The 26909-nt window shown below is 41.6% G+C and overlaps 1 protein-coding gene and 1 long non-coding RNA gene across 11 annotated transcripts in view; one reads left to right on the top strand and one right to left on the bottom strand.

Moving 5' to 3' along the window:
- Window positions 1-628: 628 nt before the first annotated feature.
- Window positions 629-25733, bottom strand: LOC132519883 (uncharacterized). Its single transcript, XR_009540346.1, has 3 exons — window positions 24993-25733; window positions 10612-10694; window positions 629-879 (listed from the first exon to the last, which is right to left on the bottom strand). It is a non-coding gene; the product is annotated as an uncharacterized LOC132519883 (long non-coding RNA).
- The window catches only part of LIMCH1 (LIM and calponin homology domains 1), a 342494-nt gene continuing 339820 nt past the window's right edge, over window positions 24236-26909 (top strand). For 6 of the 10 annotated variants that reach the window (XM_060148283.1, XM_060148277.1, XM_060148276.1 and 3 more), the window contains exon 1: window positions 24236-24417. In XM_060148283.1, the coding sequence (XP_060004266.1) occupies window positions 24322-24417 (96 nt within the window). In that variant the 5' untranslated portion in view covers window positions 24236-24321. The remainder of the gene's footprint in view (window positions 24418-26909) is intronic. The other 4 variants (XM_060148282.1, XM_060148280.1, XM_060148278.1 and 1 more) reach the window with 3 other exon arrangements.

The raw sequence follows: 26909 nt of genomic DNA, 5'->3' as shown, positions 1-26909 counted from the left end.
AAAACAGATGTTCAGGGCTTCCCTGGTGGCGCAGTGGTCGAGAGTCCGCCTGCCGATGCAGGGGATACGGGCTCGTGCCCCGGTCCGGGAAGATCCCACATGCCGTGGAGCGGCTGGGCCCATGAGCCATGGCCACTGAGCCTGCGCGTCCGGAGCCTGTGCTCCGCTACGGGAGAGGCCACAACAGTGAGAGGCCCGCCTATCGCAAAATAAATAAATAAAGATGAATGGTGTGCTGGTACCTGCTACAACATGAATGAATCTTGGAAACATACAAAGTGAAAAACGCTTGACACATAAGACCAGGTATTGTCTGATTCCATTTACATGAATGTCCAGAACAGGCAAATCTATAGACATAAGGTATATTAGTGGTTGCCTAGGTCTGAGGGGAAAGGGATTGGGGAGGAATGAGGAGTGGCTGCTAATGGGTCTGGGGTTTCCTTTTAAGGTGATGAATGTTCTAGAATTGATTATGGTGTTGGTTACACAACCCTCTGAATATACTAAAAGTCATTGAATTGTACACTTTAAAAGTGTGGATTGTATGGTATGTGATTTATATCCCAATAAAGCTGCTAAAAAAAAAAGTGAGCCAATTGAAAACATACTGGTTGTTCCCCACCAAATGATGTATTTTCCAACTACATGAACATCATATATATTACAGATATTTAAAAAATTGGAAGCAGATCCTATATACAGGTTATCCTACTTTCCCTCCTAAATATGTATTAGACACCTACTTTGATCCAAGTACCATGGTGGATGCTGTGGAAATACAAAGAAGGGTAAGGCGTATCCCTTCCTTTGAGAAGCTTCCATCCGCTTGACTTCTAGCTGCTGTGGTCTGCAGGTGGTATCAATGATTCTTTTCACCTGTCCAAATTAACATTACAAACTTTACTGAGTTGAGAGCAGCAGTTAAAATAATCAAGAGGTTAGAAGAATTCTGTAAGAAGTCATACTAAAAAGATTTAAACTTTTCAGTCAGTAAAGACAGATGTGGAGAGGGCTAAGTTGCCTTGAACTGAAATGTATGCTCCAAGTCTAAGAATTCTCAACTTTGCAGCCTTTGAAGAATCCCTGTTGCAACCTATATTTATTAAGTCAGACCCTGAGGGTGAGATACAGGCATAGGTAGGTCTTTAAAACGCCCCACTGGATTCTAATATGCATTTTGGAAACTATGGGCTTAGATGCTTGAACCAAGTGGTTTGTTGTGAATAAGGAAATGTGTTACAATATAAAGGGGAGGGGCAATTAACTTGGGGAATGCATTACCCATAAAAGAGTATGTCTGGAGGGTTAGGCCACACTCAGTGTGACTCGCCTGGGTGACATGGTGATGTAAATAGGTAATGTGGCTCCCAATAGCACGTTTGTGACAAACAACAGTCATAAGGACATAGGTGTTTACAAAGCAAGAACTAGAACCGTAGGTTAGAATCCATAAGAGGCAATCATCAGTCCATTAAACTGGAAAGGCTAAGCCAGAAAAAAAATTGTGTTGAAGGGTGTTCAAGGAGAATTGAAGAGGAGGAAGTAAGAGAAGCAGGAACTTCAGGAGTTAACTCCTTGAATGCTGAGTGATGACTCTATGTGTGCCCCAAGGTAATTTGGCTGGGTCAAAGGTGGAAGTGTTATATGACTGAGTTAGGTTTATGAGGACTTGTAGGCTATAATTAAGGACAATTAGAGATATTTGGGACCTAGCAATACCTTTTGGGCTTAGATCATGAAGGGCAACAACACTATTCCTTGAAACAGTCATGAGTCTCCACTCTTAAAATATTGGGCTGAATGGGATTGCCCTCTGGTCTGGCTCAGTCATTCCAACGTTCTAATGTCTTCCTTTTCATTTTCCATTTTTTAAGAAAAGGATTGATTGTTAAGATGAGAAGGGGAGGGGCTTCCCTGTTGGCGCAGTGGTTGAGAGTCCGCCTGCCGATGCAGGGGACACGGGTTCGTGCCCCGGTCCGGGAAGATCCCACATGCCACGGAGCGGCTGGGCCCATGAGCCATGGCCGCTGAGCCTGCACGTCCGGAGCCTGTGCTCTGCAACGGGAGAGGCCACAACAGTGAGAGGCCCGCGTACCGCAAAAAGAAAAAAGATGAGAAGGGGAAGAGAATTATGACTGGTATCTTCGTCCACCATACGATAGAAGCAGGGGCAAATGTTTCTGTGTTTGCTCAAGGCCCTATGCTGAACAGGATGCACTGTAGACATCATGGCTTTTTGCAAAGCATTATTCCTTTAGTAGCAGTGGAACTGAACACAGAATGTCAACCTCCATTTGATTGTGGTCTTGGCATTGGGTTAAGAGTCTTGGCACTAGGAGCTATTTCCTGGTGCAGGAACCTGGAGGAACCACTTTCCTGTTATGTTTCAACTATCCAATTCATCTATCTTCTCTTCCAAAGGATCCATAGAAGCAGGCTAATTCGGTTGTGGCGAAACCCCACCCAGGCCTTTTGGACTGATAGGCAGAACTTCCCCTGGCAGATAGGCTGTCTGCAAAGCAGGAACAGAGCATGCATGGGGAGGGTCCAAGAGAGGGTCTAATCACAACATTATGGAAGACTCTGGCAGCTGGAGACCCCCAAGGGCATTTGGTTTAGAATCAAATCAGAATTTACTCAGCATCTCTGAAATAACTCTAAACTGAATATCTGAAGCTGTCGTACAGGGGAGCCATTTGATAGTTCGTTTCTTTCTTTGGTTGTGTTTTAAAGTACATTTTAACCCACGTTCCAATTCCTTGTAGGATTGAGCCCTTGTCCTTTGAAAAAATGAGGGTATTTGAGATTTTAAAACCCATGTGCTGGGAAAGATAAGGAGTCCCAGAATTTTAGTTCTGCTAACACGGTCATAAGAGAAGATTGTAGCTTTTGCAAAAGAAAATGGGTTTTTGGTTGGTTTGATTTTGATAGAATGGATTGATTATTGATATTAAAGTTGGAGAAGGGCGAGATTTTGATATGAGACGCTGGACTTGTTTTATTTGTTCTAATATCTCTTCATTTGGCTACTGGTCTAATCTTTGAGCTGGAAAAACAACGTTGTTGTTAAGGGTTGGAATTGTCTCAATTTTGTTCTTACTTTTATGTATGTGGACGCTGTTTGATTAAAGCAGTTGCACATTCAGTTTATTTTCTTAAAGTTTGTTATAGACATAACCAAAGTTCTGCAGATTTGTAAATAAATTATATCTAACTGTACATAACCTGGGTTACATTCCTGGGTGAATCATATCAACATTGGCAGAACGTTTAAATAAACATTCTAGAGAAGGTTAAACAGAGGTTAAACAGTTTATTCTCCCCTTCATACCAAGTTCCTTAGACGTTTGAATTCATCCTTAAAGCTTCTATTTGACTCAACAATTTCAAGAACAAAAAATTTCAAGATCAATCTAAGTAAAAACTATTAATATTCTTTGATAAGAAAGCATGTTAATCTTTCACTAATCACTCAATTGAAACAGATCCGTAAAAAAAAAAAAAAAAAATCACTGCTCCCCCCAATGTTACAATATAAAATATGTTTGCTAAAGAGATTTTCTCACTATAACATCAACAGGAGTTTCAACTTTTAATAAAATTTATGGGTGGAGTGGGCATTGAGGTAAAATAAACGAGTTAGAACGTTGGAATTCCTTTGTGTTTCTAGTGAGGCCCAGCATCCCTAACTTCTTTCTATAGTAGACTTTATCCCTTTGAACACAGGAGTTGACACATGACCTCTTGGCCCCAGTGCTTTGTCCAAAAGAGACATGTGATCCAATCTGGACCAATTTTAGTCCTTCCTTGAAATTGGAGTTGGAAATAAATAATTCTTTTTCCTCTCAGAGCAGGGAACTTTTGGGATGTAAGTCCTTCACAATGGGCCACCATATTCCTCTTTGCATGGAGAATGAGCTTTTGGAGTGTGAGAGAATGAGAGCAACAGGTAAATAAAAGGGAAGAGAAACAGAGATGGATATAGTTATAGGAGAATTGTGAAAAATGGAAGACACTAGAGTTACTGAAGTCTAAATTGCTGTTAACTAGGAGTGTTAGGAATGCCAGGAAACTGTTATGTTTATTATTTGGATGCTACTGAAGATGCTCGTCCACTAAATCACTCAGTGTACTCTTTGTAAGGGAATATATTTCCCACTCCTCCTGTTACCTTGTGGAGAGAGATCCCTACTGTCACACTTGGCCTCTCTTGCCACTTCTTACCCCATGGCAAGAGGGGTGCCTGGTTTAACTGGTAGTGTGAAAGAAGAAACTGGGTATGGTCAGCTAAACTCTTCCCTCTTTCTTCTCCTTAGGGATTTGCCTGCCATTGAAGAGCCTATGTTCTGGTCTGATTCAATGATGTGCATGTTGAAGTATTGGGGAGAAAAAATAAGATGGATTCATGGATAGATAGGACAGGTGGGTGCCTAATTACAGAACAAAGCAAGAATAATAAAACATTAATGTAGCATTTAGGTAGAGAGTGTATGGGTGTTAACTGTGAAATTCTTTCAATTCTGTTGTATGTTTGAAAATTTTCAGAACAAAATTTTGGAAAAAAACCCAGTGTGCATTATGATGTTATAGCTTGACACAGGCATTTGATATAAATTGAGAAGTAGATAGAGACTATATTCCTTAAAAAGAGCCTGTTTTGCATCAGATATTGTTTTGCAGATCACATTGGCATTACAACCACGTGTAAGTCTAGCTGTACAGCTTCAAAAAGTGACCAGGAAAGGAGGGGGAATGAAAAGGACACTGAAGCTATGTGGCTGACAGGGTCTTGCTGCTCCAGCTGTGTGTCAGGCCTGTGCCTCTGAGGTGGGAGAGCCAAGTTCAGGACACTGGTCCACCAGAGACCTCCCAGCTCCACGTAATACCTACCAGCGAAAACTCTCCCAGAGATTTCCATCTCAATGCTAAGACATAGATCCACTCAATGACCAGCAAGCTACAGTGCTAGACACCCTATGCCAAACAACTAGCAAGACACGAACACACCCCCACCCATTAGCAGAGAGGCTGCCTAAAATCATAATATGGTCACAGACACCCTAAAACACACCACTGGATGTGGTCCTGCCCACCAGAAAGACAAGATCCAGCCTCATCCACCAGAAGACAGGCACTCGTCCCCTCACCAGGAAGCCTACACACCCCACTGAATCAACCTTAGCCACTGGGGGCAGACACCAAAACAACGGGAACTACGAACCTGCAGTCTTCAAAAGGAGACCCCAAACACAGTAAGTTAAGCAAAATGAGAAGACAGAGAAACACACAGCAGATGAAGGAGCAAGGTAAAAACCCACCAGACCAAGCAAATGAAAAGGAAATAGGCAGTCTGCTTGAAAAAGAATTCAGAAAAATGATAGTAAAGATGATCCAAAATCTTGGAAATAGAATGGAGAAAATACAAGAAACATTTAACAAGGACCTAGAAGAACTAAAGAGCAAACAAACAATGATGAACAACACAATAGATGAAATTAAAAATTCTCTAGAAGGAATCAATAGCAGAATAACTGAGGCAGAAGAACGGATAAGTGATCTGGAAGATAAAATAGTGGAAACGACAACTGCAGAGCAAAATAAAGAAAAAAGAATGAAAAGAATTGAGGACAGTCTTAGAGACCTCTGGGACAACATTAAACGCAGCAACATTCGAATTATAGGGGTCCCAGAAGAGGGAGAGGAAAAGAAAGGGACTGAGAAAATATTTTAAGAGATTATAGTTGAACACTTCCCTAATATGGGAAAGGAAATAGTCAATCAAGTCCAGGAAGCACAGAGAGTCCCATACAGCATAAATCCGAGGAGAAACACTCCAAGACACATACTAATCAAACTGTCAAAAATTAAATACAAAGAAAAATATTAAAAGCAGCAAGGGGAAAAACAACAAATAACATACAAGGGAATCCCCATAAGGTTAACAGCTGATCTTTCAGCAGAAACTCTGCAAGCCAGAAGGGAGTGGCAGGACATATTTAAAGTGATGAAAGGGAGATTTCATCAACAACCAAAATTGTTTGTTTGTTTCAACAACCAAGATTACTCTACCCAGCAAGGATCTCTTTCAGATTCGACGGAGAAATTAAAACCTTTACAGACAAGCAAAAGCTAAGAGAATTCAGCACCACCAACCAGCTTTACAACAAATGCTAAGGGAACTTCTCTAGGCAGGAAACACAAGAGAAGGAAAAGACCTACAATAACAAACCCAAAACAATTAAGAAAATGGTAATAGGAACATACATATCCATAACTACCTTAAATGTAAATGGACTAAGTGCTCCAACAAAAAGACATAGACTGGCTGAATGGATAAGAAACAAGACCCATATATATGCAGTCTACAAGAGATCCACTTCAGACCTAGGGACACATTCAGACTGAAAGTGAGGGGATGGAAAGATATTCCATGCAAATGGAAATCAAAAGAAAGTTGGAGTAGCAATTCTCATATCAGACAAAATAGACTTTAAAATAAAGATTATTACAAGAGACAAAGAAGGACACTACATAATGATCAAGGGATCAATCCAAGAAGAAGATATAACAATTGTAAATATTTATGCACCCAACATAGGAGCACCTCAATACATAAGGCAAATGCTAACAGCCATAAAAGGGGAAATCGACAGTAACACAATCATAGTAGGGGACTTTAACACCCCACTTTCACCAATGGACAGATCATCCAAAATGAAAATAAATAAGGAAACACAAGCTTTAAATGATACATTAAACAGGATGGACTTAATTGATATTTATAGGACATTCCATCCAAAAACAACAGAATACAGTTTCTTCTCAAGTGTTCATGGAACATTCTCCAGGATAGATCGTATCTTGGGTCACAAATCAAGCCTTGGTAAATGTAAGAAAATTGAAATCGTATAAAGTATCTTTACTATGAGACTATGAGACTATGCTATGAGACTAGATATCAATTACAGGAAAAAATCTGTAAAAAATACAAATACATGGAGGCTAAACAATACACTACTTAATAACCAAGTGATCGCTGAAGAAATCAAAGAGGAAATCAAAATATACCTTGAAACAAATGACAATGCAAACACGACGACCCAAACCTATGGGATGCAGCAAAAGCAGTTCTAAGAGGGAAGTTTGTGGCAATACAGTCCTACCTCAAGAAACAAGAAACATCTGAAATAAACAACCTAACCTTACACCTAAAGCAATTAGAGAAAGAAGAACAAAAAAACCCCAAGTTAGCAGAACGAAAGAAATCATAAAGATCAGACCAGAAAGAAATGAAGGAAACAGCAGCAAAGATCAATAAAACTAAAAGCTGGTTATTTGAGAAGATAAACAAAACTGATAAGCCATTAACCAGACTCATCAAGAAAAAAAAGGGAGAAGACTCAAATCAATAGAATTAGAAATGAAATATGAGAAGTAACAACTGACACTGCAGAAATACAAAGGATCACAAGAGATTACTACAAGCCACTATATGCCAATAAAATGGACAACCTGGAAGAAATGGACAAATTCTTAGAAAAGCATAACCTTCCAAGACTGAACCAGGAAGAAATAGAAGATATAAACAGACCAATCACAAACACTGAAATTGAGACTGTGATTAAAAATCTTCCAACAAGCAAAAGCCCAGGACGAGATGGCTTCACAGGCGAATTCTATCACACATTGAGAGAAGAGTGAACATCTATCCTTCTCAAACTCTTCCAAAATATAGCGGAGAGAGGAACACTCCCAAACTCATTTTCAACATCTTTCTCAATGGTGAAAAACTGAAACCATTTCCTCTAAGATCAGGAAAAAGAAAAGGTTGTCCACTCTCACCACTATTATTCAACATAGTTTTGGAAGTCCTAGCTATGGCAATCAGAGAGGAAAAAGAAATAAAAGGAATCCAAATCTGAAAAGAAGAAGTATATCTATTAGTGTTTGCAGATGACATGATACTATACATAGAGAATCCTAAAGATGCTACCAGAAAACTACTAGAGTTAATCAATGTATCTGGTAAAGTAGCAGGATGCAAAATTAATGCACAGAAATCTCTTGCATTCCTATACACTAATGATGAAAAATCTGAAAGAGAAATTAAGAAAACACTCCCATTTACCACTGCAACTAAAAGAATAAAACACCTAGGAATAAACCTACCTAAGGACACAAAAGACCTGTATGCAGAAAACTATAAGACACTGGTGAAAGAAATTAAAGATGTTACAAACAGATTGAGAGATATACCATGTTCTTGGATTGGAAGAATCAACATTGTGAAAATGACTATACTACCCAAAGCAATCTACAGATTCAATGAAATCCCTATCAAACTACCACTGGCATTTTTCACAGAACTAGAACAAAAAATCTCACAATTTGTATGGAAACACAAAAGACCATGAATAGCCAAAGCAATCTTGAGAAAGAAAAACAGAGCTGGAGGAATCAGGCTACCAGACTTCAGACTATACTAAAAAGCTACAGTAATCAAGACAGTATGGTACTGGCACAAAAACAGAAATATAGATCAATGGAACAGGATAGAAAGCCCAGAGATAAACCCACGCACAAATGGTCCCCTTATCTTTGATAAAGGAGGCAAGAGTATACAATGGAGAAAATACAGCCCCTTCAATAAGTGGTGCTGGGAAAACTGGACAGCTACATGTAAAAGAATGAAATTAGAACACTCACTAACACCATACATAAAAATAAACTCAAATGGATTAAAGACCTAAATGTAAGGTCAGACACTATCAATCTCTTAGAGGAAAACATAGGCAGAACACTCTATGACATAAATCACAGCAAGATCCTTTTTGACCCACCTCCTAGAGAAATGGAAGTAAAAACAAAAATAAACAAATGGGACCTAATGAAACTTCAAAGCTTTTGCACAGCAAAGGAAACCATAAACAAGATGAAAAGACAACCCTCAGAATGGGAGAAAATATTTGCAAATGAAGCAACTGACAAAGAATTAATCTCAAAAATTTATAAGCAGCTCAATAACAAAAAAACAAACAACCCAATCCAAAACTGGGCAGAAGACCTAAATAGACATTTCTCCAAAGAAGATATACAGATTGCCAACAAACATGAAAGACTGCTCAATATCACTAATCATTAGAGAAGTGCAAATGAAAACTACAGTGAGGGGCTTCCCTGGTGGCGCAGTGGTTGAGAGTCTGCCTGCCATGCAGGGGACAAGCGTTCGTGCCCCAGTCCGGGAAGATCCCACATGCTGCGGAGCGACTGGGCCCGTGAGCCATGGCCGCTGAGCCTGTGCTCCACAATGGGAGAGGCCACAACAGTGAGAGTCCCGCGTACCGCAAACAAACAAACAAAAAAAACTACAGTGAGGTATCACCTCACACAGGTCAGAGTGGCCATCATCAAAAAATCTACAAACATTAGATGCTAGAGAGGGTGTGGAGAAAAGGGAACCCTCTTGCACTGTTGGTGGGAATGTAAATTGTTACAGCCACTATGGAGAACAGTATGGAGGTTCCTTAAAAGACTTAAAATAGAACTACCATATGACCCAGCAATCCCACTACTGGGCATATACCCTGAGAAAACCATAATTCAAAAAGAGTCATGTATCACAGTGTTCACTGTAGCTCTATTTACAATAGCCAGGACATGGAAGCCACCTAAGTGTCCATCGACAGATGAATGGATAAAGAAGATTTGGCACATATGTACAATGGAATATTACTCAGCCATAAAAAGAAACGAAATTGAGTTATTTGTAGTGAGGTGGATGGACCTAGAGTCTGTCATACAGAGTGAAGTAAGTCAGAAAGAGAAAAACAAATACCGTATGCTAACATATATATGTGGAATCCAAAAAAAGAAAAAAATCGTTCTGAAGAACCTAGGGGCAGGACAGGAATAAAGACGCAGACGTAGAGAATGGAGTTGAGGACACAGGGAGGGGGAAGGGTAAGCTGGGACAAAGTGAGAGTGGCATGGACACATATACACTACCAAACGTAAAACAGATAGCTGGTGGGAAGCAGCCACATAGCACAGGGAGATCAGCTCGGTGCTTTGTGACCACCTAGAGGTGTGGGATAGGGAGGGTGGGAGGGAGACGCAAGAGGGAGGGGATGTGGGAATATATGTATATGTATAGCTGCTTCACTTTGTCATAAAGCAGAAACTAACACACCATTGTAAAGTAATTATACTCCAATAAAGATGTAAAAAAAAAAAAAAAAAGTGGCCAAACAGGTCATACTAGTGATTGTCCAGGGGCAGCAATTCTTCCTCCCTTGCGAAAGCTGTAGCTTTACTCCCTGGCAGGAATTTTGAAATGCTACTCTCCTTACCAGAAGGCAAAGTAATGGAAACTGGATCTTTGAGTATCGGATGGGAGGCAGAGGGTGGGGTGGGGGAAAGATTTTGTAACCTTAACTGAGATAATGCTCATAAAATGCTTAACACAATGCCTGAATAAATTCTCAATAAATTTTAGCTGTAATTATAGTTAGCTCCTTATCTAAAAAGAAAATCATATATAGGTGTAACATTGTAGTGGGTTGAATTGTGTCCCCCCAAAAGATATGTCTAAATCCTACCCCCCGGTACCTGTGGATGTGACCTTATCTGGAAATAGGTTCTTTGCAGATGCAATTAAGTCTTGGTGAGAGCATGCTGGATTCAGGGTGGGTCTAAGAGAGAGAGAGAGAGAGAGAGAAAAGAAGGGCATGTGAAGATGGAGGCAGAGACTGGAGTTATGCTGCCACCAGCCAAGGAATGCCAGGAACCCCTTAAAAGGAAGAGGCAAGGAAGGGTTCTCGCCTAGAACATCAGAGAGAGAGTGGCCCTCCTGACACCTTGATTTTGGACGTTCTGACCTCCAGAATTGTGAAATAATAAATTTCTGTTGTTTTAAGATCCCACATTTGTGGTAATTTGCTTCAGCAGCCCTAGGAAACCAATGCAAATGTTACACCAGGAAAAAGGATGTGACAAGGTACTGTGTGATTTGTTACAACTGAACAGTATAGATCAGACAGGGTATCTGGGGGAGAGATATTAGAATCTCCTGGAGGAGGTATCAAGAGCCTCCTTTCCAGGGAGGGGAGTACCAGGAAGGGAGCAAGTTCTCCTTGAAAAATCACTACCTGTTGTTGGGAGTCCTATTGGGCTGGCTCTGAATAAAAGTAGGAGAACCAGCAGTATAAATAATAATTGTGGTATATCGGATGGAGAGCAGATAATTATCACCTTAAAGACTCTCTATTTTGTTGCCTCGGTAATGTAGGCAAGGGAAAATAAATGATCTGTATTTAACCATTTACATGAGAATAAAAATGTTAAGATATTTGCTCTAGTATTAATTCGCAAGGTCTCTCGGTGTCTGCTGAGAGAAATGGCTCAGTGATTTTTACAGTTATGTTGTTTACTGGGATGTTGAAAAAAAAATGCCTTGGGCTCTTGATCTGATCCCTGAGCACTTCTCCATTTCCCACCCTTATCATTCATCCATGGTCATCGTAGGTTTTAGCCTTCCTCAACTACTTTCTTTTTTAAAATAGCGTTAAGAAAATAGTAACACAAGTAATTCATATCCATTGATAACAATTATAAGATACAGGGAAGTCCAGTGGAAACAAAATTTAAATGATTCATCATCATGTCAGTCAAAGACTATCACTGTTAATACATTGGTGCATATCCTCACAGATTTTTTTCTGCAAGTATAAGTAGTTAAAAGAATTTGATCATAATATACACACAATTTGGACACTTGCTTTTCTCCACTTTAACTATATATTACAAGCATTGGATATGTTAGTAAGCAGAGAGCTACCTCAATTATTTTAATGGCTATGTGCTGTTCCATTTTAATAATTTATTATAATTTACTTAATAAACCCCACTTTCGTTGGGTATGTCACTGTAATTATTCACTATTGCAAGTAACACTACACTGAATGTTCTTTATATATTGAGTGCACGTCCAGCGATTTCCTTAGAATGGATACATGGTGCCACGATGCCCTCACGAGTATTTATATTGGTTTACTCTCCCACCACCAGTATTTGTGACTGCCTGTCTCCCTGCAATCTCACAAACGTAATTATCAACCTATTTAGTGTTTGTCGATCTGTTAGGCAAAACAAATGGAATCTTATTATAATCTGTATTTCCGCAATTATTAGTGATTCCTAAAAGATGCTATGACACTTGGTCCTCAGCTCAGGTGTGCAAAAGGCACTGTTTATTTTTCTGTATTCAGTCTATTTTCTCAGTCTTTGGGTCCTCATTCCACTGGGGAGATGGGAACTTAATCTCAGTCCCACACACTTTCCCCTGGGATCACAGCCAAATTCCAGGGGACTAAGTGTGAGGCATTGGGTATGAGTCCTGGCATGCATTTTGGGGGGAATCCAACTGACTGGTGATGCTACTTTCCTACTCTAGTATGTATTGGAATGAGATGGCCATCTATTCACTTGGTCTTTGATCATCGGTCCCTGTGGGATTAGGGACAAAAACATGTCAAGATGTCCCTTATTCCTTTCCAGGAGGAGCTTTCAGTTCTGACAGCCCACTTCACCATTTCTGAGGCCCCCTTTGGGGCACAGGCATCGTTGTGCTGCCCTGTGACAGGCTGGCACGTGAGAAGGATCGTGAGGCTGTCAGAGGCTCCACCTGTCTAGTCATACCACCATTTCCTTGAGGCCATCGGTATGAAACACCAAGCTGTTGAGATGCAGGGAAGGAAGGGCAAAGGGAGAAAGTAAATACCAATTTAAAAACATCTGCTGATATTTCAGAGTATTATCCCACCATGTTATTGGCCAATTGTACTTGCCCTTTTGTGAAATGCCTCTTCTTGTTCTTTGCTCACGTCAACTACTTTCCCCAAGCACCATACTGTCTTGTACTTCCAAATGTCTTTGTGCATACTTTTTCTTCTGGTTAACCCATGCTTCAATTCTATGCATTAGTATAGATTCTTCTATTTCCCTCTAAGATAACATGTCATTGCATATTTATTTGTTTGTGGGCAGTGTAGGTATTAAAATCTGCTAAAACAATGATTCTTCTCACTGAAATTCTATATTCCTTGAACAAAAGGACTGTGTCACAGACTTTTTTGTCATTCTGAACATATTCTAAAGCAGATTTAGAAATACAGAAATAGTTTAAACTCTTGGTGAAAACATTTTACCTAAAATGAGGATAAACAAGCTGTAGTGGTTTACGTGCAGGCTCTAGAATCAGAAAGAACTGAGTGAAGCTGGAATTTGTTATCTACTAGCAAGTTACTGATCCTCCTACACCTCAGTTCTCTCATCTGTAAAACGAAGAGGATTACAGTGATTTGATATGGTATTGCTATAAAGCACAGTGATGCCACTTAGTAAGCAAACAACAAATACAGATGATTATTACTAATAACCGTTCATAGGTAGAGAACAGAGAGGCTGATATGCTTACCGTCGTCTTCTTTGCTGATACTTGATGGGCAGCACTGCAAATTATTTAAATCAAGTAATGTACGCTAGAGAATTCACGCTAGAGAAGCAAACAAAAGGGATTAATATCACTGATCGATTGGTGAAAAGGATTGATTATTTGCTACCCTATGTGTTAGGCTGGTTAAAAATACTGTATTCTGTGAGCTAGTGCGTGCTTGGGTTTTTGAGTTTATGTATTAGTCTTTAGGAAGTGAGCACTACATGAATCTAAGGCAGGAATTGTGAATGCAAGTGTCGTAGAGGCTGGGCAGCTACTACTAATGAAAGAAGCGGGCCAGTGTGAAAGGGTAAGGAGTGCCAGGGACTGTGACAAATGGGAGACCCGCAACTCTCCCAGGGGCAGCCGCTCCTGAGCTCTGGCTTCAACAATGACGAATGTGGAGCTGGCCACATCTTCCAAGTTGGTTTTTTTTTTTTTTTTTTTTTTTTTTTTTTGCGGTATGCGAGCCTCTCACTGCTGTGGCCTCGCCCGTTGCGGAGCACAGGCTCCGGACGCGCAGGCTCAGCGGCCATGGCTCACGGGCCTAGCCACTCCGCGGCATGTGGGATCCTCCCAGACCGGGGCACGAACCCGTGTCCCCTGCATCGGCAGGCGGACTCTCAACCACTGCGCCACCAGGGAAGCCACCAAGTTGTTTTTTAAAGAGAAGTTGGAAATCCAGAGGGCTTTTTTCTTTCTCTCATGAAGTTTTCTAATTTCTAGAAGTTGGCCACTAATTCAAGCATTGTTTTAAAACACTGTGTGTGCCAAAAAACCGTGTCTGCAGGCCAGAGCTGATTCACAGGTCACCAGCTTGTGACCTTTGATTTGAGATATCATTAACATTTTCAAGAAGCACATAGAAATGTGGCAATTTTAGAGTTTAAAGGGATGATAAAACATTACACAAACTTTGTCCAATGTAGTGTAGTGTGAACTCTTTTTAATATCCCATCTAGTCAATTGGTATTAAATATGGGTTAATTTTTTTAAAAACCTCACACAGTATATTTTAACTCCTTTCATCCTTCAGCTAATTCTGCACTGAGGTTCAGCTAGATCTGTTTTCAATCTTGACCTCCTGTTGGGACAGCCCAGGGAGTTCCTAAGTAAACTTCATTCTCCTAACAGGCCTCTGCACGATATTAGCTAAAGAAAGCCCTGTAGCTCAACAGGCAGATGGCGGTAAGAAATTAACTTGAACTTCAGCAAGGCTGAGGTTTCCATAGGAACAGAGGAAGCAGCCATACTGCCTGGCATTTGAACTGAATAGGAAACAGGCTCCCCATCAGGATAGTTTTAGAAAGGACTGTACTATTCTACCATTTTCCACAGAGATGTTTAGTAGTCTCTCCTGAAGTGCTTTAACTTTAGTTAATAACAGGAAAATAAATGATACGATACTCAGGTACATGCTTAAATATGTTAAAAGTATCTGTAAGTATCAGATACGAGAAAGACAGTGCAAGTATCTAATTGCTGAAATCTGAAAATCATTAATCAGCTTTAGCGGTCTCCAAAACAAAAACTATATTCTTTACTAAGTGAGACAATGACAAGCAGAAATCATTGTTTCAATCTTCATTTCCTGTAGAGAACAGACATTCAAAGAAATGTGATTTTTTCTGTCAATGTAGTTTTCTTCTAGGAGTAAAAGATATCATTAATATATATTTTGCCTGAACTTCCAGACACTCAATTAACATGTGAGGAATAAGCGACTCTGGAGAGCACTATGCATTTTGGAATTAATGATTGAAGAGAGTTCCTCTCGCTCGTGTCTGTCTCACATCCAGAGGTGGATTAACGGGGAAGTTAAGGAAGTTTAAGCTTCGTGTCCCCTCCCTCACTTTGGTCTCTTCCAAGACCCTGGGGTGAGCCTTCAGAATGTTCACATGGCCATATATTTTTGTAAAATTTTTGTAACATTTGTAAAAGAGATTTTAACTGCAATGGTTAAGACTGCTGTCCCTTTCCACGCAGACTTCCCCTCTATCCGATTCCCCTCCTGTTGGGTGGTGAGGAAATGACTGCAGGTATTTTGGGGGGTCTGGGTAAGGAGCAGTTGAGTTGGGGATACATTAAGTATGGATTTAGTGGGATATATTTCTGTGGCTGGCAGTAGTTCTGGCATAGGAACAAGTTGTAGTAATATTCCTACTGCCCACTATGCGCATTCACTCAGCACCACGACACAAAGGTGCTGGGTCAGAGACAGGATTGAGGGATGACCATGTCCTGTGGTACCTGGCACCCTGGGATGTGGGTGTGGTGGAGAAACAAGATGGAAGTGGAGCGAGGAGCTAGTCTGTGGAAAATTCTTTCCATCATCAGACTTGTAAAACCAAAGATGGAGGATTTGGTTCTCAATGAATTCTAGTCAAATTGGAAGTTCTAGCCAATCAGAAATAGTCTTGCTAATGCAGTGTATATAATTATAAACACACTGTACATTTTTAACAAAAATTGTGTCATACAGTATTTATCAGAATTCCTATGATTAAATTTCCGGCTGAATTAACACGAAATACTGATGGCAAAGGAAACATAAAACTCAATACATAACTACCACAGGGACGTTAATAGCAAAATGGTTAATGAGAACTGTTGATTGGAAGAGCATTTAAGATGGGTCACTATTACAGTAACTGAGAATTACAGGAAACTTGAAAGGCCTGGAATCTTATAACTCATATAAAAAAAACTTGATAGAAGTTTTCCTAGATTTGGTAACAATCTTAAAAATTTATATCATGTTTCAACATTGAACTGTACAGTTAGTTGCAAGAGGCTTTCTGAACCATCAACAAAAATCCAGATTTTAATATTGCCATGTTCCAGTAACTTAACATTGTTAGTGATAAAAAAAATCCTCTCTCACAAAGTCTTCTGTTGGTCTAAGTTCAAAGCAATGGCTACCTTTACTATTGAGATTTTATAACACAATGGTTGTGTAAAGTTTAAATTAGTCCATTTTTAATTACTCATCCTTTAATGAGCATTATATTCCACATGGGAGTTATGTTTGATAAACTCCCAGTTATACAGTTAACCTCAAGACACACATTGATGCAGCCACACATGTCTTTTTGAGAGTAGGTTCATCATAATGGTTCAGAATAATTTCAGTTTGCTTCAGACACAGATGTGTCTTTAACCTCTGTGATGATACATACCCTGCATATAACTTCTGAATAAGCAGTGATAGATAGCCCAGTGATTGTAAAACTGAAGAAACAACTTGAACTACTTCAATGCTAATATTCTTAGTGCAAATCAATCTCTCAACTTTGCAGAGTTTACTTATTGGAAGCAATGTTTCATGTGTTTTTTCCACATGTTAAAGAATATAGTAATGTTACTAAAAATATTAATCCATTACTTTTTCCTTTCTGTACTGTAATGTATATTGTGGTTTTAAATTTTTTTTCATGAGTATATTAAGTCTAATAAAAGAAAATGTCAGTGAAAAAACAAAAATACCAAATGTCAATTTACCATGATAAAGACAAGACTGAGTATTCTCTCTGTCTCTTCTCTGTATAGAAAAATGATTATACAAAATGTAATATGAAGAGGTAATCAAAGAGGATGCACCCTCCCCCCAGAAAAACATTTATAGAGATGTGTCAGGCAATTAAAAAAATAATTTTATTATTTTTCTGGATTTTGTAATGGTTGTGGTATTTGAAAGCTTCTTAAAATTTGTATTTTGTTTTATTTCTTTTTTCATTCTAAAGAAATATTTACTTTCAAACCTAATTTCATATTTGTAATTTGTAAAAGCCTCAGGCCCAGTAGAACCCAGATTTACTTTTGTTCTCATTCCTCCAGTAACAGCAAAGTCATTTTTAAGGCAAAATTTACAGAGAGTAAAATGCACAAATCATAATGTATAGCTCATTGACTTCTGGTTATATAACTGTATAACCACCCATGAAGATGCAAAACATTTTCATCACCCCAGAAGAAAATTTTAATTTCTAATATATTCATGTTTAAGATGGTAATGTATCCACAAAACAAGAATATTTTGCTAAGAGAAAGCAACACTTGACACAAGCAAACTCTTAGTGATAAAATTATAGTTACTAAAATTAAAAATTCAATGGGAAAACCAGAAAAGAGAAGTCACTCAGAACATCAAGCATAAAAACAATGAGATGGAAAATATGAGAGAAAAGATGAGACGTAGAGGATCACCAAGAGGAACATCTCCAACAAACAGAAGTCCTAGAAGAAAGAAAGTGGAAGGGAGGAAACTTTGAAAGAAATGAAAAGTTTTAGACATTTAGAAGAATGATCTGACTCTTCAGATTTTAGAGAGTTACTCAGTACCCAGAAAATCAATAGCTCAGAAATGCTAGTTCAGTATAATTTTTACTTGCATTTCTCTTATGAAATCTCCTTAAAATTTTGTGATACAAATGCAATTGAAAAATTTAAAAAGAACATGTTAGAAGTGCATTTCACCTTCACTACATATTGGTTTAAACTATTTGTCCTAGATTACATTTATCCATCATCATTCATTCATACATTCAGCACTCACTTGGTACTAAGCCATGACAGTGCCAGTCTGAAAGAACTGATTCCTACTATACATCTAACCATAGGACAGTATTATATGTGTAGAGCTGTAGAGATACAAAGAAGCTGCTATCTCAGTGTTTTCCATCATCATGAAATAATGTCTTTTTAAAATAAATATAATACTTTATCCTGGACTCATTATGCTTTTTGAATCTAATTGTTCACGTACTTCATTAATTCTAGGAGATTCTAGCCATTATCTTTTGAAATATTGCCTCTCCTCATTTTCTCCATTCTGTCCTTCTATAATTCCTAGGAACTGTTTTATAGAATATTCATATTCTCTTAACCCCTTTTAAACATTTTTTTCCTATTTTCCTAGGCTTCATTCCATATAATTTCCAAAGGTCCATCTTTTAGTTCACAAATTCTCTTTTCACTGTGTCTAACCTGTAGTGTAACACGTCCTTTGAGTTTTACATTTATGACTACACCTTTCTAGTTGTTCTGGGGAGTCTAATTCGTTCTTTGTTGTGTCTCTTGAATTTTGTTTAGGTTGCATGGTTTTTGCATGCATTTTGTACTTTTGGATTGTAAGCTTATTTTCAGCAGTTTGTCTGCGGGGAGGGTCCTGTGAGGCTTGGATGGAGGGCATGTCTTCAAAAGGGATTTTACATTTGCTTCTTCTAGGTACCTAAGAGGTTCTAGACCAAATTCTAAGTTAATTTCTAAGCTTGGGAGGCCACAGATCTTGTGTAAGTTGTCCATAAAGTGGATTAGGCCTTTGTTCACATATTCTCAGGGGAGGTTCACCCACCTCCCAACCAGAGATGAGGTCAAGAAAAAGAAGCTTCCTTATTGTCTCTTTCTGTGGTGGTGGTGGTAGTGGAATATTTTCTGGTCTATTCTTTCTCTGTGCGAGTATTGCACATATGTATGTGTTTGTGTGTGTGTGTTGCTGCTCAGTTTCATTTCTTCACGTGGCACAGGCCCAGGGCCTCGACTTCTAGGACTAAAACCCTAGCCCTATGTTTCTGAGTCTAGCGGCCACTGTTCACTAGGTCTCTCTACAGGGCAGTGGAGGGTCAATTCATAAGTTCACTGCTCTAGTTTTATGTTTCTTCTCCATTTTGCCTTCCTGGGAATTTCTTTTGAGCTCGGCTATTCATGTAAAAAATTAAAAAAAATATTTTGTGTGGCATTTATATGAGTTTTATAACAGGAAAGTTAGTCTGTCATAGTCTGGGAAATTAAATTTGTTATTCACGTTATTTTTAAATGGCTTTAAAATCAAACAATGATGAATTTGGACTATTTTTCAAAACCCTTCCTAAACATTCTTATACCTACTTTGTTATGTTGAGAATCACTACTTTATGGGAACACAGAAGAAGAGATGACTGGTTTTGACATGGTTGCTAGCGAAGTCGTCAAAAAGGTGACATTTATGTCAGATCTTGGAGGATGAGAAGTTTAGTACATTTATTTACCACCAACCATAATTCTTCAAAGTATTACACACAATGAAATTTAGTCTTTGTCCAATTGATTTATTGCATTTTATATATTAATAGATATATATTTAAATATACATAATATCATCAAAACTATTATTACCCCCTGATTTCAAAGTCCCAGGCAAGGAAACAGGTGCTTAATCAAGAAAACGGAGACTCAGAGAGGTTAAATAACATTTTCACTTACGTACGAATGCCAATTTTGATAGCCAATTATGAAATGCGCCCTTCAGGGAGCTGAACTGACCAAGGGCCCCAGCAGTTGTGCTCTGAAATCCATTGCCATGTTTGCATTGAACAGCATTGCATTGAACAGCATTTCCCACTGGGCTGCCCCCAGCCAGTTACTAAATACGGCAGGGATACAGCAGGAATACTAAGGCAGGCTTGTTTCTGGGAGACCCAGGACTCTTCTGGTAGCTGACTTTGGTTCACGGACCTTCTGATGGCCTCGCTGAACCTTCCTTGGACTGAAAGGCAGCCTACAACAAGGTAGGCTTTTCCTCTCTTCACTCAGGTCAGACTTGCATTGTGCTCTGATTGTTTTCCCAGCATTTTCTCTCACAGTCATTTCTCTAATAAAATCCTTGCACCTTTAATTCCATCTTGGTGTCTGTTTCTCAGAAGACCCAGACTGTCACACTAAGTTTGACCTCAAAACCCATGCTTTTACAAAAATAACTAAATACGGATTAAGTATCTAAATGTAAGAATGACAACTATAAAACTTAGAAGAAAACACAGGCATAAATCTTCACGACCTTGGATTAGGCAACGCCTCCTTAGATATGACACTAAAAGCACAAACAACAAAAGAAAAAAACAGATTCATTAGACTTTGTCAAAATTAAAAACTTCTGTGTTTCAAAGGACAGGTTCAAGAAAGTGAAACGTTAACCCACAGAATGGAGAAAATATTTGCAAATCATATATCTGATAAGTGACTCCTACCTAGAATATATAAAGAATTCATAACTCAATAGTAAAAAGAGAACTGACAATTTAAAAATGGACAAAAATCTGAATAGACATTTCTCCCAAGAAGACATCCAAATGGCCATTATGTACATGAAGAGATGCTTAACATCATTAGTCATCAGAGAAATGCAAATTAAAACCACAAGGAGATACCACTTCACACCTTCTAGGACATCTGTAATCAAAAAGTTGGAAAGTGACAAGTGTTAGCAAGGAGGTGGAGAAATTGGTGGGAATGTAAGATGGTGTAGCTATCAATACTTTGGAAAACGGTTGGTAGTTTATCAAAAAATTTAAACATAGAGTTATCAAATAACCCAGCAATTCTACTTCTTGGCATATGCCCAAGAGAAACCAAAACATATGGCCACACAGAAACTTGTACATGAACGTTTAGAGAAGCATTATTCATAATAACCAAAAAGTGGAAACAACCCAAGGCCCTATCAACTGATGAATGATATACAAAATATGGTATAGCCATACAGTGGCACATTATTTGTCCATAAAAAGGAGCGAAGTACTGATACATGCTGCAGCATGGATGAACCTTGAAAACATTCTGCCAAGTGAGAGAAGCCACACACAAAGGACCACACCTTGTATGATCTCATTTATATGAAATGTCCAGAATACTTAAATTTATAGAGACAGAAAGTAGATTAGTGGTTGCCAGGGCTTGGGGGCATGCGAGGTTAGGGGGATAACGGCTACAGGGTATGAGGTTTCCTTTTCGGAGGGATTAAAATGTTCCAAAATTAATGTGGTGGTGGTTGCACAACTCTGAATATACTAAAAAACACTGAACTCTACAGTCTAAGCGGGTGGATTGTATGGTATGTGAATGATATCTTAAGAAGTCTGTTGCCAAAAAATCCATGCTCTTTGAATACATTATATCCCTCATTTGGCATTTACCATATATTGTCTTATACTTTTTTTCCTAATCAAAATGTTGTTTCACACCTCCCAAATAGTGGTGATGATCTCTGAACTGTAGGGTTTCTTCCGGATTAGTTTTCTTCATTATATTTTTCAGATTTTTTCCAACAGGCATTACTTTTATAGATGAAAACTAGACTATACGGAAATGAAAATTCTGTGTGTCCCTTTGTGGATTCTTCTGATGCTAGTACAATCTCTTACACATAGGTGCTTAACAATGATTTGTAAATATTATTGATAATGACGCTAGGTTTGAACGCTATTATGGATTTAAGTCTTTAGGTCTTCGGTAACATGTGTATTTGTTATTGGTAGCAGAGTTCAGGCAAAGCAGATGTCACCTTGTGATTATAAACCTTAAAACACTTAAAAAGTACTGAAAGGAAAAAATATGCTTTAGTACGAATGCCAATTTTGATAGCAGATACTTCAGACATATGGTGGATTTAACTTTTATACTCGTTTTCAAATGGATGCAGATATGTCATTTGGGTCAGCAGGCTTCCCCTACTCCTAGTCACTGCATGCAGTGGAATCGGCCCAAAGTGGCATCTCGTGTCAGTGTGCTGCATCATTTTGTGAATTATTTTACTTTACCATGTTTCTTCATGGAGACAAGGTCATCTTCTGACTATGCTTTACGAACCCTTTTCCTCTGCTTGCCTTCTTCACTCTTCTTTATAACTTCTCCCTCTCGTCCTTTCTGGAAGGCAGGACGGAAGGGAAGCTCAGCTGGCTTGTACTGAGCAGTAATTACATGCCAGGCCCAGTTTTGGTCCTTTCACATTCAGAGATCCTGTTTGTTCCTCACAGTGATTTGCTGAAATGTTGCCATTTCAACCTCGTTTGAGATGAGGAAACTGAGGCACATACTGTAAGCGGCAGAGTCTGGACTGGAACTAGTAAGACAGCTTGGTGTGCGGTTAAGAGCAGATCTGGCGCCAGGCTGTCTGGGCTTGAATCAGGGTTTCACTGCTCACCAGCTGTGTGACACCCCTCTCAGTCCCCTGGTTTTTTCACAGGCATGGTAATAGTGTACCTTACAGGGTTGAAATAGGGAATGAGTTAGTCAATTATTTGTAATGCACTTAAAACAGTGCCTGGCACAATTCAAGTGCCATGTAAGTGTTTTAAAAGTAAATAAACTAAAGCCTGTCTGACTCCAAAGCCAGTAATAGTGGAATTTCAGGCCTGCTTTTTGTTCCATTCTCCCATTATAGCAGCAGAATTAGACGAAGGCTAAACTTGGACTCTGAACAGGAAAGAGACTTTGCTGCTGAGGCACCCATGGACTTCTTGCCCTGCCCACTGTGGTCTGGCACCCCCCATCTCGCCTGTCTCTCCCATGCTATCATTCCCACCTGATTCTCCAGTAACTCTGGCTTTCTGTGGGTTCCATGAACCCTACCAAGCTTACTTCTACCTCGAGGCCTTTGCACCCATCTGGAAATGTTTCTCCAGATTTTTGCATGATTAACATCTTCCTCATTCATGTCACCTCATCACGTCATCTTGTCAGGAAAACCTTCCTTGATCATCATTTGGGCTCTCAGGCAAAACAGCAGGCGTGCTCACATAAAGGTGGCTGAGAAGAGTTTATTAAGAGACCATTAGCAGGGAGTGGGCAGGCCAGAAACCAGAATAGGATGGGGAAGGCTTTACACCCACTGGGCCTGGGGAAGTGGGGTGGCACAAGAGGAGACCGGGAACCTTCAGAGAACCCAAGGAGAGGCCCCAGACAGAGTGGCAGCCTTGGCGGAGTGGTGCCGCCAATCCCCCAGCCTTTTGCAGAAGAGGCAGCAAAAATACCCCCACTTCCCTCTCCTCCATCCTAATGACCTCCTGCCTCCCTCCCATCACCAGAAACTGGACTCACAGGCCAGCCTCCCAGGTGAAGGTGGAGAGGCAGTCCGAAGTTAGCCAATACTCTCTTCCCAGGTCATAGCCGATCTTTTCTCTTATCTTCTTAGCATATATCACTCTCCACCATTACCTTCTTTTGTTTTACCCCATTCCCTCTAGAATGTAATTATTTTGAGGGCTGGATCTTCCAGTTCTTCCCTCCCCTTCCCTTCCCTTTTTTCATCTCTGTGTCCCCAGCGCATAGTAGGTGCACAATAAAGATGAGTTAAATCAATCAACACACTGGGACATAGGTAGCTTGCCCGCAGAGAAAAAAGTTTATAAGGGTCGTTTATCTTTTTTTTTTTTTTTTCTTACGAAACGATCAGGTGACTGAACATCCCTGGCATCGGGTCAGAGGGCTGCGCCTCTTGCCCCCCACTTCTGTGGCCGTGAGTGGGGGACAGCAGGTGCGGGCGGCCACTGCTAGGCTGCGGCAGCACGGGCTCCCCCGGGACGCGTGCGCCCGGCTCGCCGCGCGTCTCCCACGTGCGGCCCGACCCGCTTGCCCCTCCGCAGCCGGCGCGGCGCGGGGACGTGCGGGGCGGCTGCCCGAGTCCCTCTCCCAGTCGCGTCGTGGGCAGGGAGGGAGATACCCAGTGCTCACTCTCGGTTATTTTTAGTTGGTGGCTGACACCCCCGCCCCGGAGGGGGTGGGTGGAGCGGGCAGAGGAGGTGGGGAGGGAGGGAGCTCCTGGCGCCTCCGCGCTCGCTCCCGCGGGGACTCACGGCGCGGCCGAGCCGGGCGGCGCTGGGAACAGCTGCGGCGGCGTCCTCGGCTGCAGCGCGGCTCTCCTCCGGGACCTGCGCCGCGCGGGGGAGGGGCGGGCAGGGGAGGAGAGCGGGCGGGCGGGAAGGGGCGGGGAGCGCGCTCCTGCGGCGGCGGCGGCGGCGGCGGCCGTCCTCATCCCGGCGGCCCAGCGCTTGAGTAGACGCGGGGCTTCGCAAATGGCTTGTGCCGCTCTCGGTCTGGAAGCTCTTCAGCCCCTGCAGCCTGAGCCGCCCCCTGAGCCCGCCTTCTCCGAGGCGCAGAAGTGGATCGAGGTAGGTGCCCGCGGCTGGCGGGGGGCTTTGCAGGGGCAGCCCGGAGCTACCGACCCGCACACACACTGACGACAGGTCCAGCCTCGCCTCCCCCCACTTTCTTTTGCCAGCTGCTCCGGGGCACCCGTCAGGGCCTCGAGCGAGCTGCGACCCCCTGACGCTTTGGCACTGGCGTCTCGGGTGAGGGTGGGCGCGAAGGGGGGACACTGCGGTCTAGCTGTGCGTGTGGGGGGCAGGAAGCGGTCCCCTGAGCCTCCATCCTTCCTGCCCGTCAGCCGCGCAAATCTCAGCTGCTGCTGCTTCCAGGCGCTGCCAAAGGAAGCGCAGTGCGAGCAGAAGCGCCGCAAAGCCTCGTTATGCGCGAGCCCCTGGAGTCCTTGCCGACGCAGCATGTCGGGGGTCCTGCTCCCAGTCCTACCTCCACCCGTTGGCTCCCCCTCCCCGCCCTTCCCGGGCGGAGTTGTGCGTGTCCCCACGGAAGCGCATACCCACCGGAGCCTCTGGCTGTATTCCTGGCACCGGGTCAGGTGTGAGGCTGGCACAGCGCAGAGGGCCGGGGAGCCTGCAAGACCCACCTGAGAATGCGCCATCCGCAGAGACGTTGCCCAGCCATTGGCAGCTCCCACTCCATCGCAGAGGCGGTGGGACGGGCTCCCAGGTGCTGGGTACCCGGCCCCGTTGGCATATTTCACTTCTTAAATGACTCGGTGGCAGGCCAGGGAAATCACTGGAGCTCTCGACTCAGTCCAGGAAGCGCTCGCTGGGCGATCCTGATTCTCGATGTTTATCTGTAGATGCAGCTTGGTGGCCCTGCGCTCCCGAAATGCAGTGTCTGCGGGGGTCAGGACGCTAGGAGGGTGCGAGCGGGGAAAGGTGACCCATTATGATCCGTGCAGTGAGCCTCTGTTTTGCGGCTGGCGGCCTTTCTTGAGGCTTAGTGGAAGGCGAATTTGACCCTCTTTTCCTCAGGGACAGGCAGCTCTCCCTCCCTGGTAGTTCAAAGGAAGAAATGTACCGCTAAGTCATGATCCAGCAATGGTGAAGCCTCTTAGTACTCAGACTGTCACTTAGTGACACCCTTGTTGCTGCTGGGGTAACAGAGCTACGATGGTACAGATTTAAATTTGCTGAGATGCCTGGAGAAACCACCCTCACTTAATGCCGCTCTAATTGCTCCAGCCACAGGCCTGCACCTTACAGGGTTAACCTGCTTCATACAAGCAAGAGTGTCAGGCAAAGTTTAAAAAGATCTATTTAAAAATAGGGTTAAAGAAACAGAAGAATAAACTCGAGGCTCTATTGCTAAAAGCCCCAGTCGTGTCTCATAATTTGATGGCTAATGAGCAGATGAGAAAAAAGACCTTGGCTTTTTATTTGTGAGATGTGGCTGGCACGGCTTGGGCTGTGACAGGTGCTTTCTCTGTGCTGCATACTTGGGCTCACAGGACATACAGGAAACATTTGTAGTCACTGGCTTGGTTGAGAGTTGGAGAGCTGTGTTTTTCATGTTCTTGAACTTTAAAATTCTCAGGAGAGATTTTGGATGTGGATGGTGATGAGGGGAGGGTGTAAGAGCAGAGCACTCTACGGTTCTTGAAGGCAAGCGGTGTATTCCCCATTTCCTTAATTGTGAGTAACACGGGCATACATACTATACTTAAAAAAATGTATTGTGGGATCATTTGCACATAGGAAAGTGCACACATCTCAAGTGCACACCTCCATGAATTTTCACCCAGGTATATAGTACTCTAGCCCCCACTTAGATTACGATCTAAAACATCTTCTTCAGCCCAGGTCACAGTCTGTTTTTAAGTGGTGGTATATCTCAAGCTAAATATTACGCAGTGCAGAATATCAGCTTTTGTCCTGGTTCCACAGGTTTAAAAACAAGAAGGGCTTCCTTAAGAAAGCAGAGCCCCATTGGGCCCTATAGACAGTTGGGCATTGTTCTGGGTGCTTTACCAGATCTACCCAATTCGAGAATGTGAAAGCCGTAACGGGCAGTGCGTGGCTTTAGGACGAAGCAGTCGTGGCGCTGTGCGTGTGCATTATTGAAGCGGCCTATCTCCTTTCAATCGCGGAGTTGGGTTTCACGGAAAGGAGAGCTTCCCCTCCCAGGCTGTATAAAAAGGTGTTTGCTCCGGGGAGAGATAGAGACCGTCCCTCTTCCTTCCCGGAGATTCCTCTTGAAATGTAAATGCCGCGTCTGCAAACCGGGGGAACCCAGGAGCAGTAACAGATGGTTCTGCGCGCAGTTGCCCAGTGAACAAAGATTCCTCGGCTAATATAGCAATAATGTAGTACTTAGTGTGAGCCGAGTTCCCAGGGGGACTGTTATCTCGAGACAATTGCATCTCCTTTAGGGGCCCCGTTGTCTTCGGCAACATCCTCATTGGTAGGGCTTTGTTTTTCACTTTTGTTCAGTTGGTGATTAAATTTCCCACAGCCTTTTTTTTTTTCTTCCTTTTTCTTTTGAGTAGTCAGGAATT

The sequence above is a fragment of the Lagenorhynchus albirostris genome, chromosome 4 (assembly GCF_949774975.1).
Source record: "Lagenorhynchus albirostris chromosome 4, mLagAlb1.1, whole genome shotgun sequence".
Taxonomy (NCBI): Eukaryota; Metazoa; Chordata; class Mammalia; order Artiodactyla; family Delphinidae; genus Lagenorhynchus; species Lagenorhynchus albirostris.
This window is presented reverse-complemented; position numbering and strand designations above follow the sequence as displayed.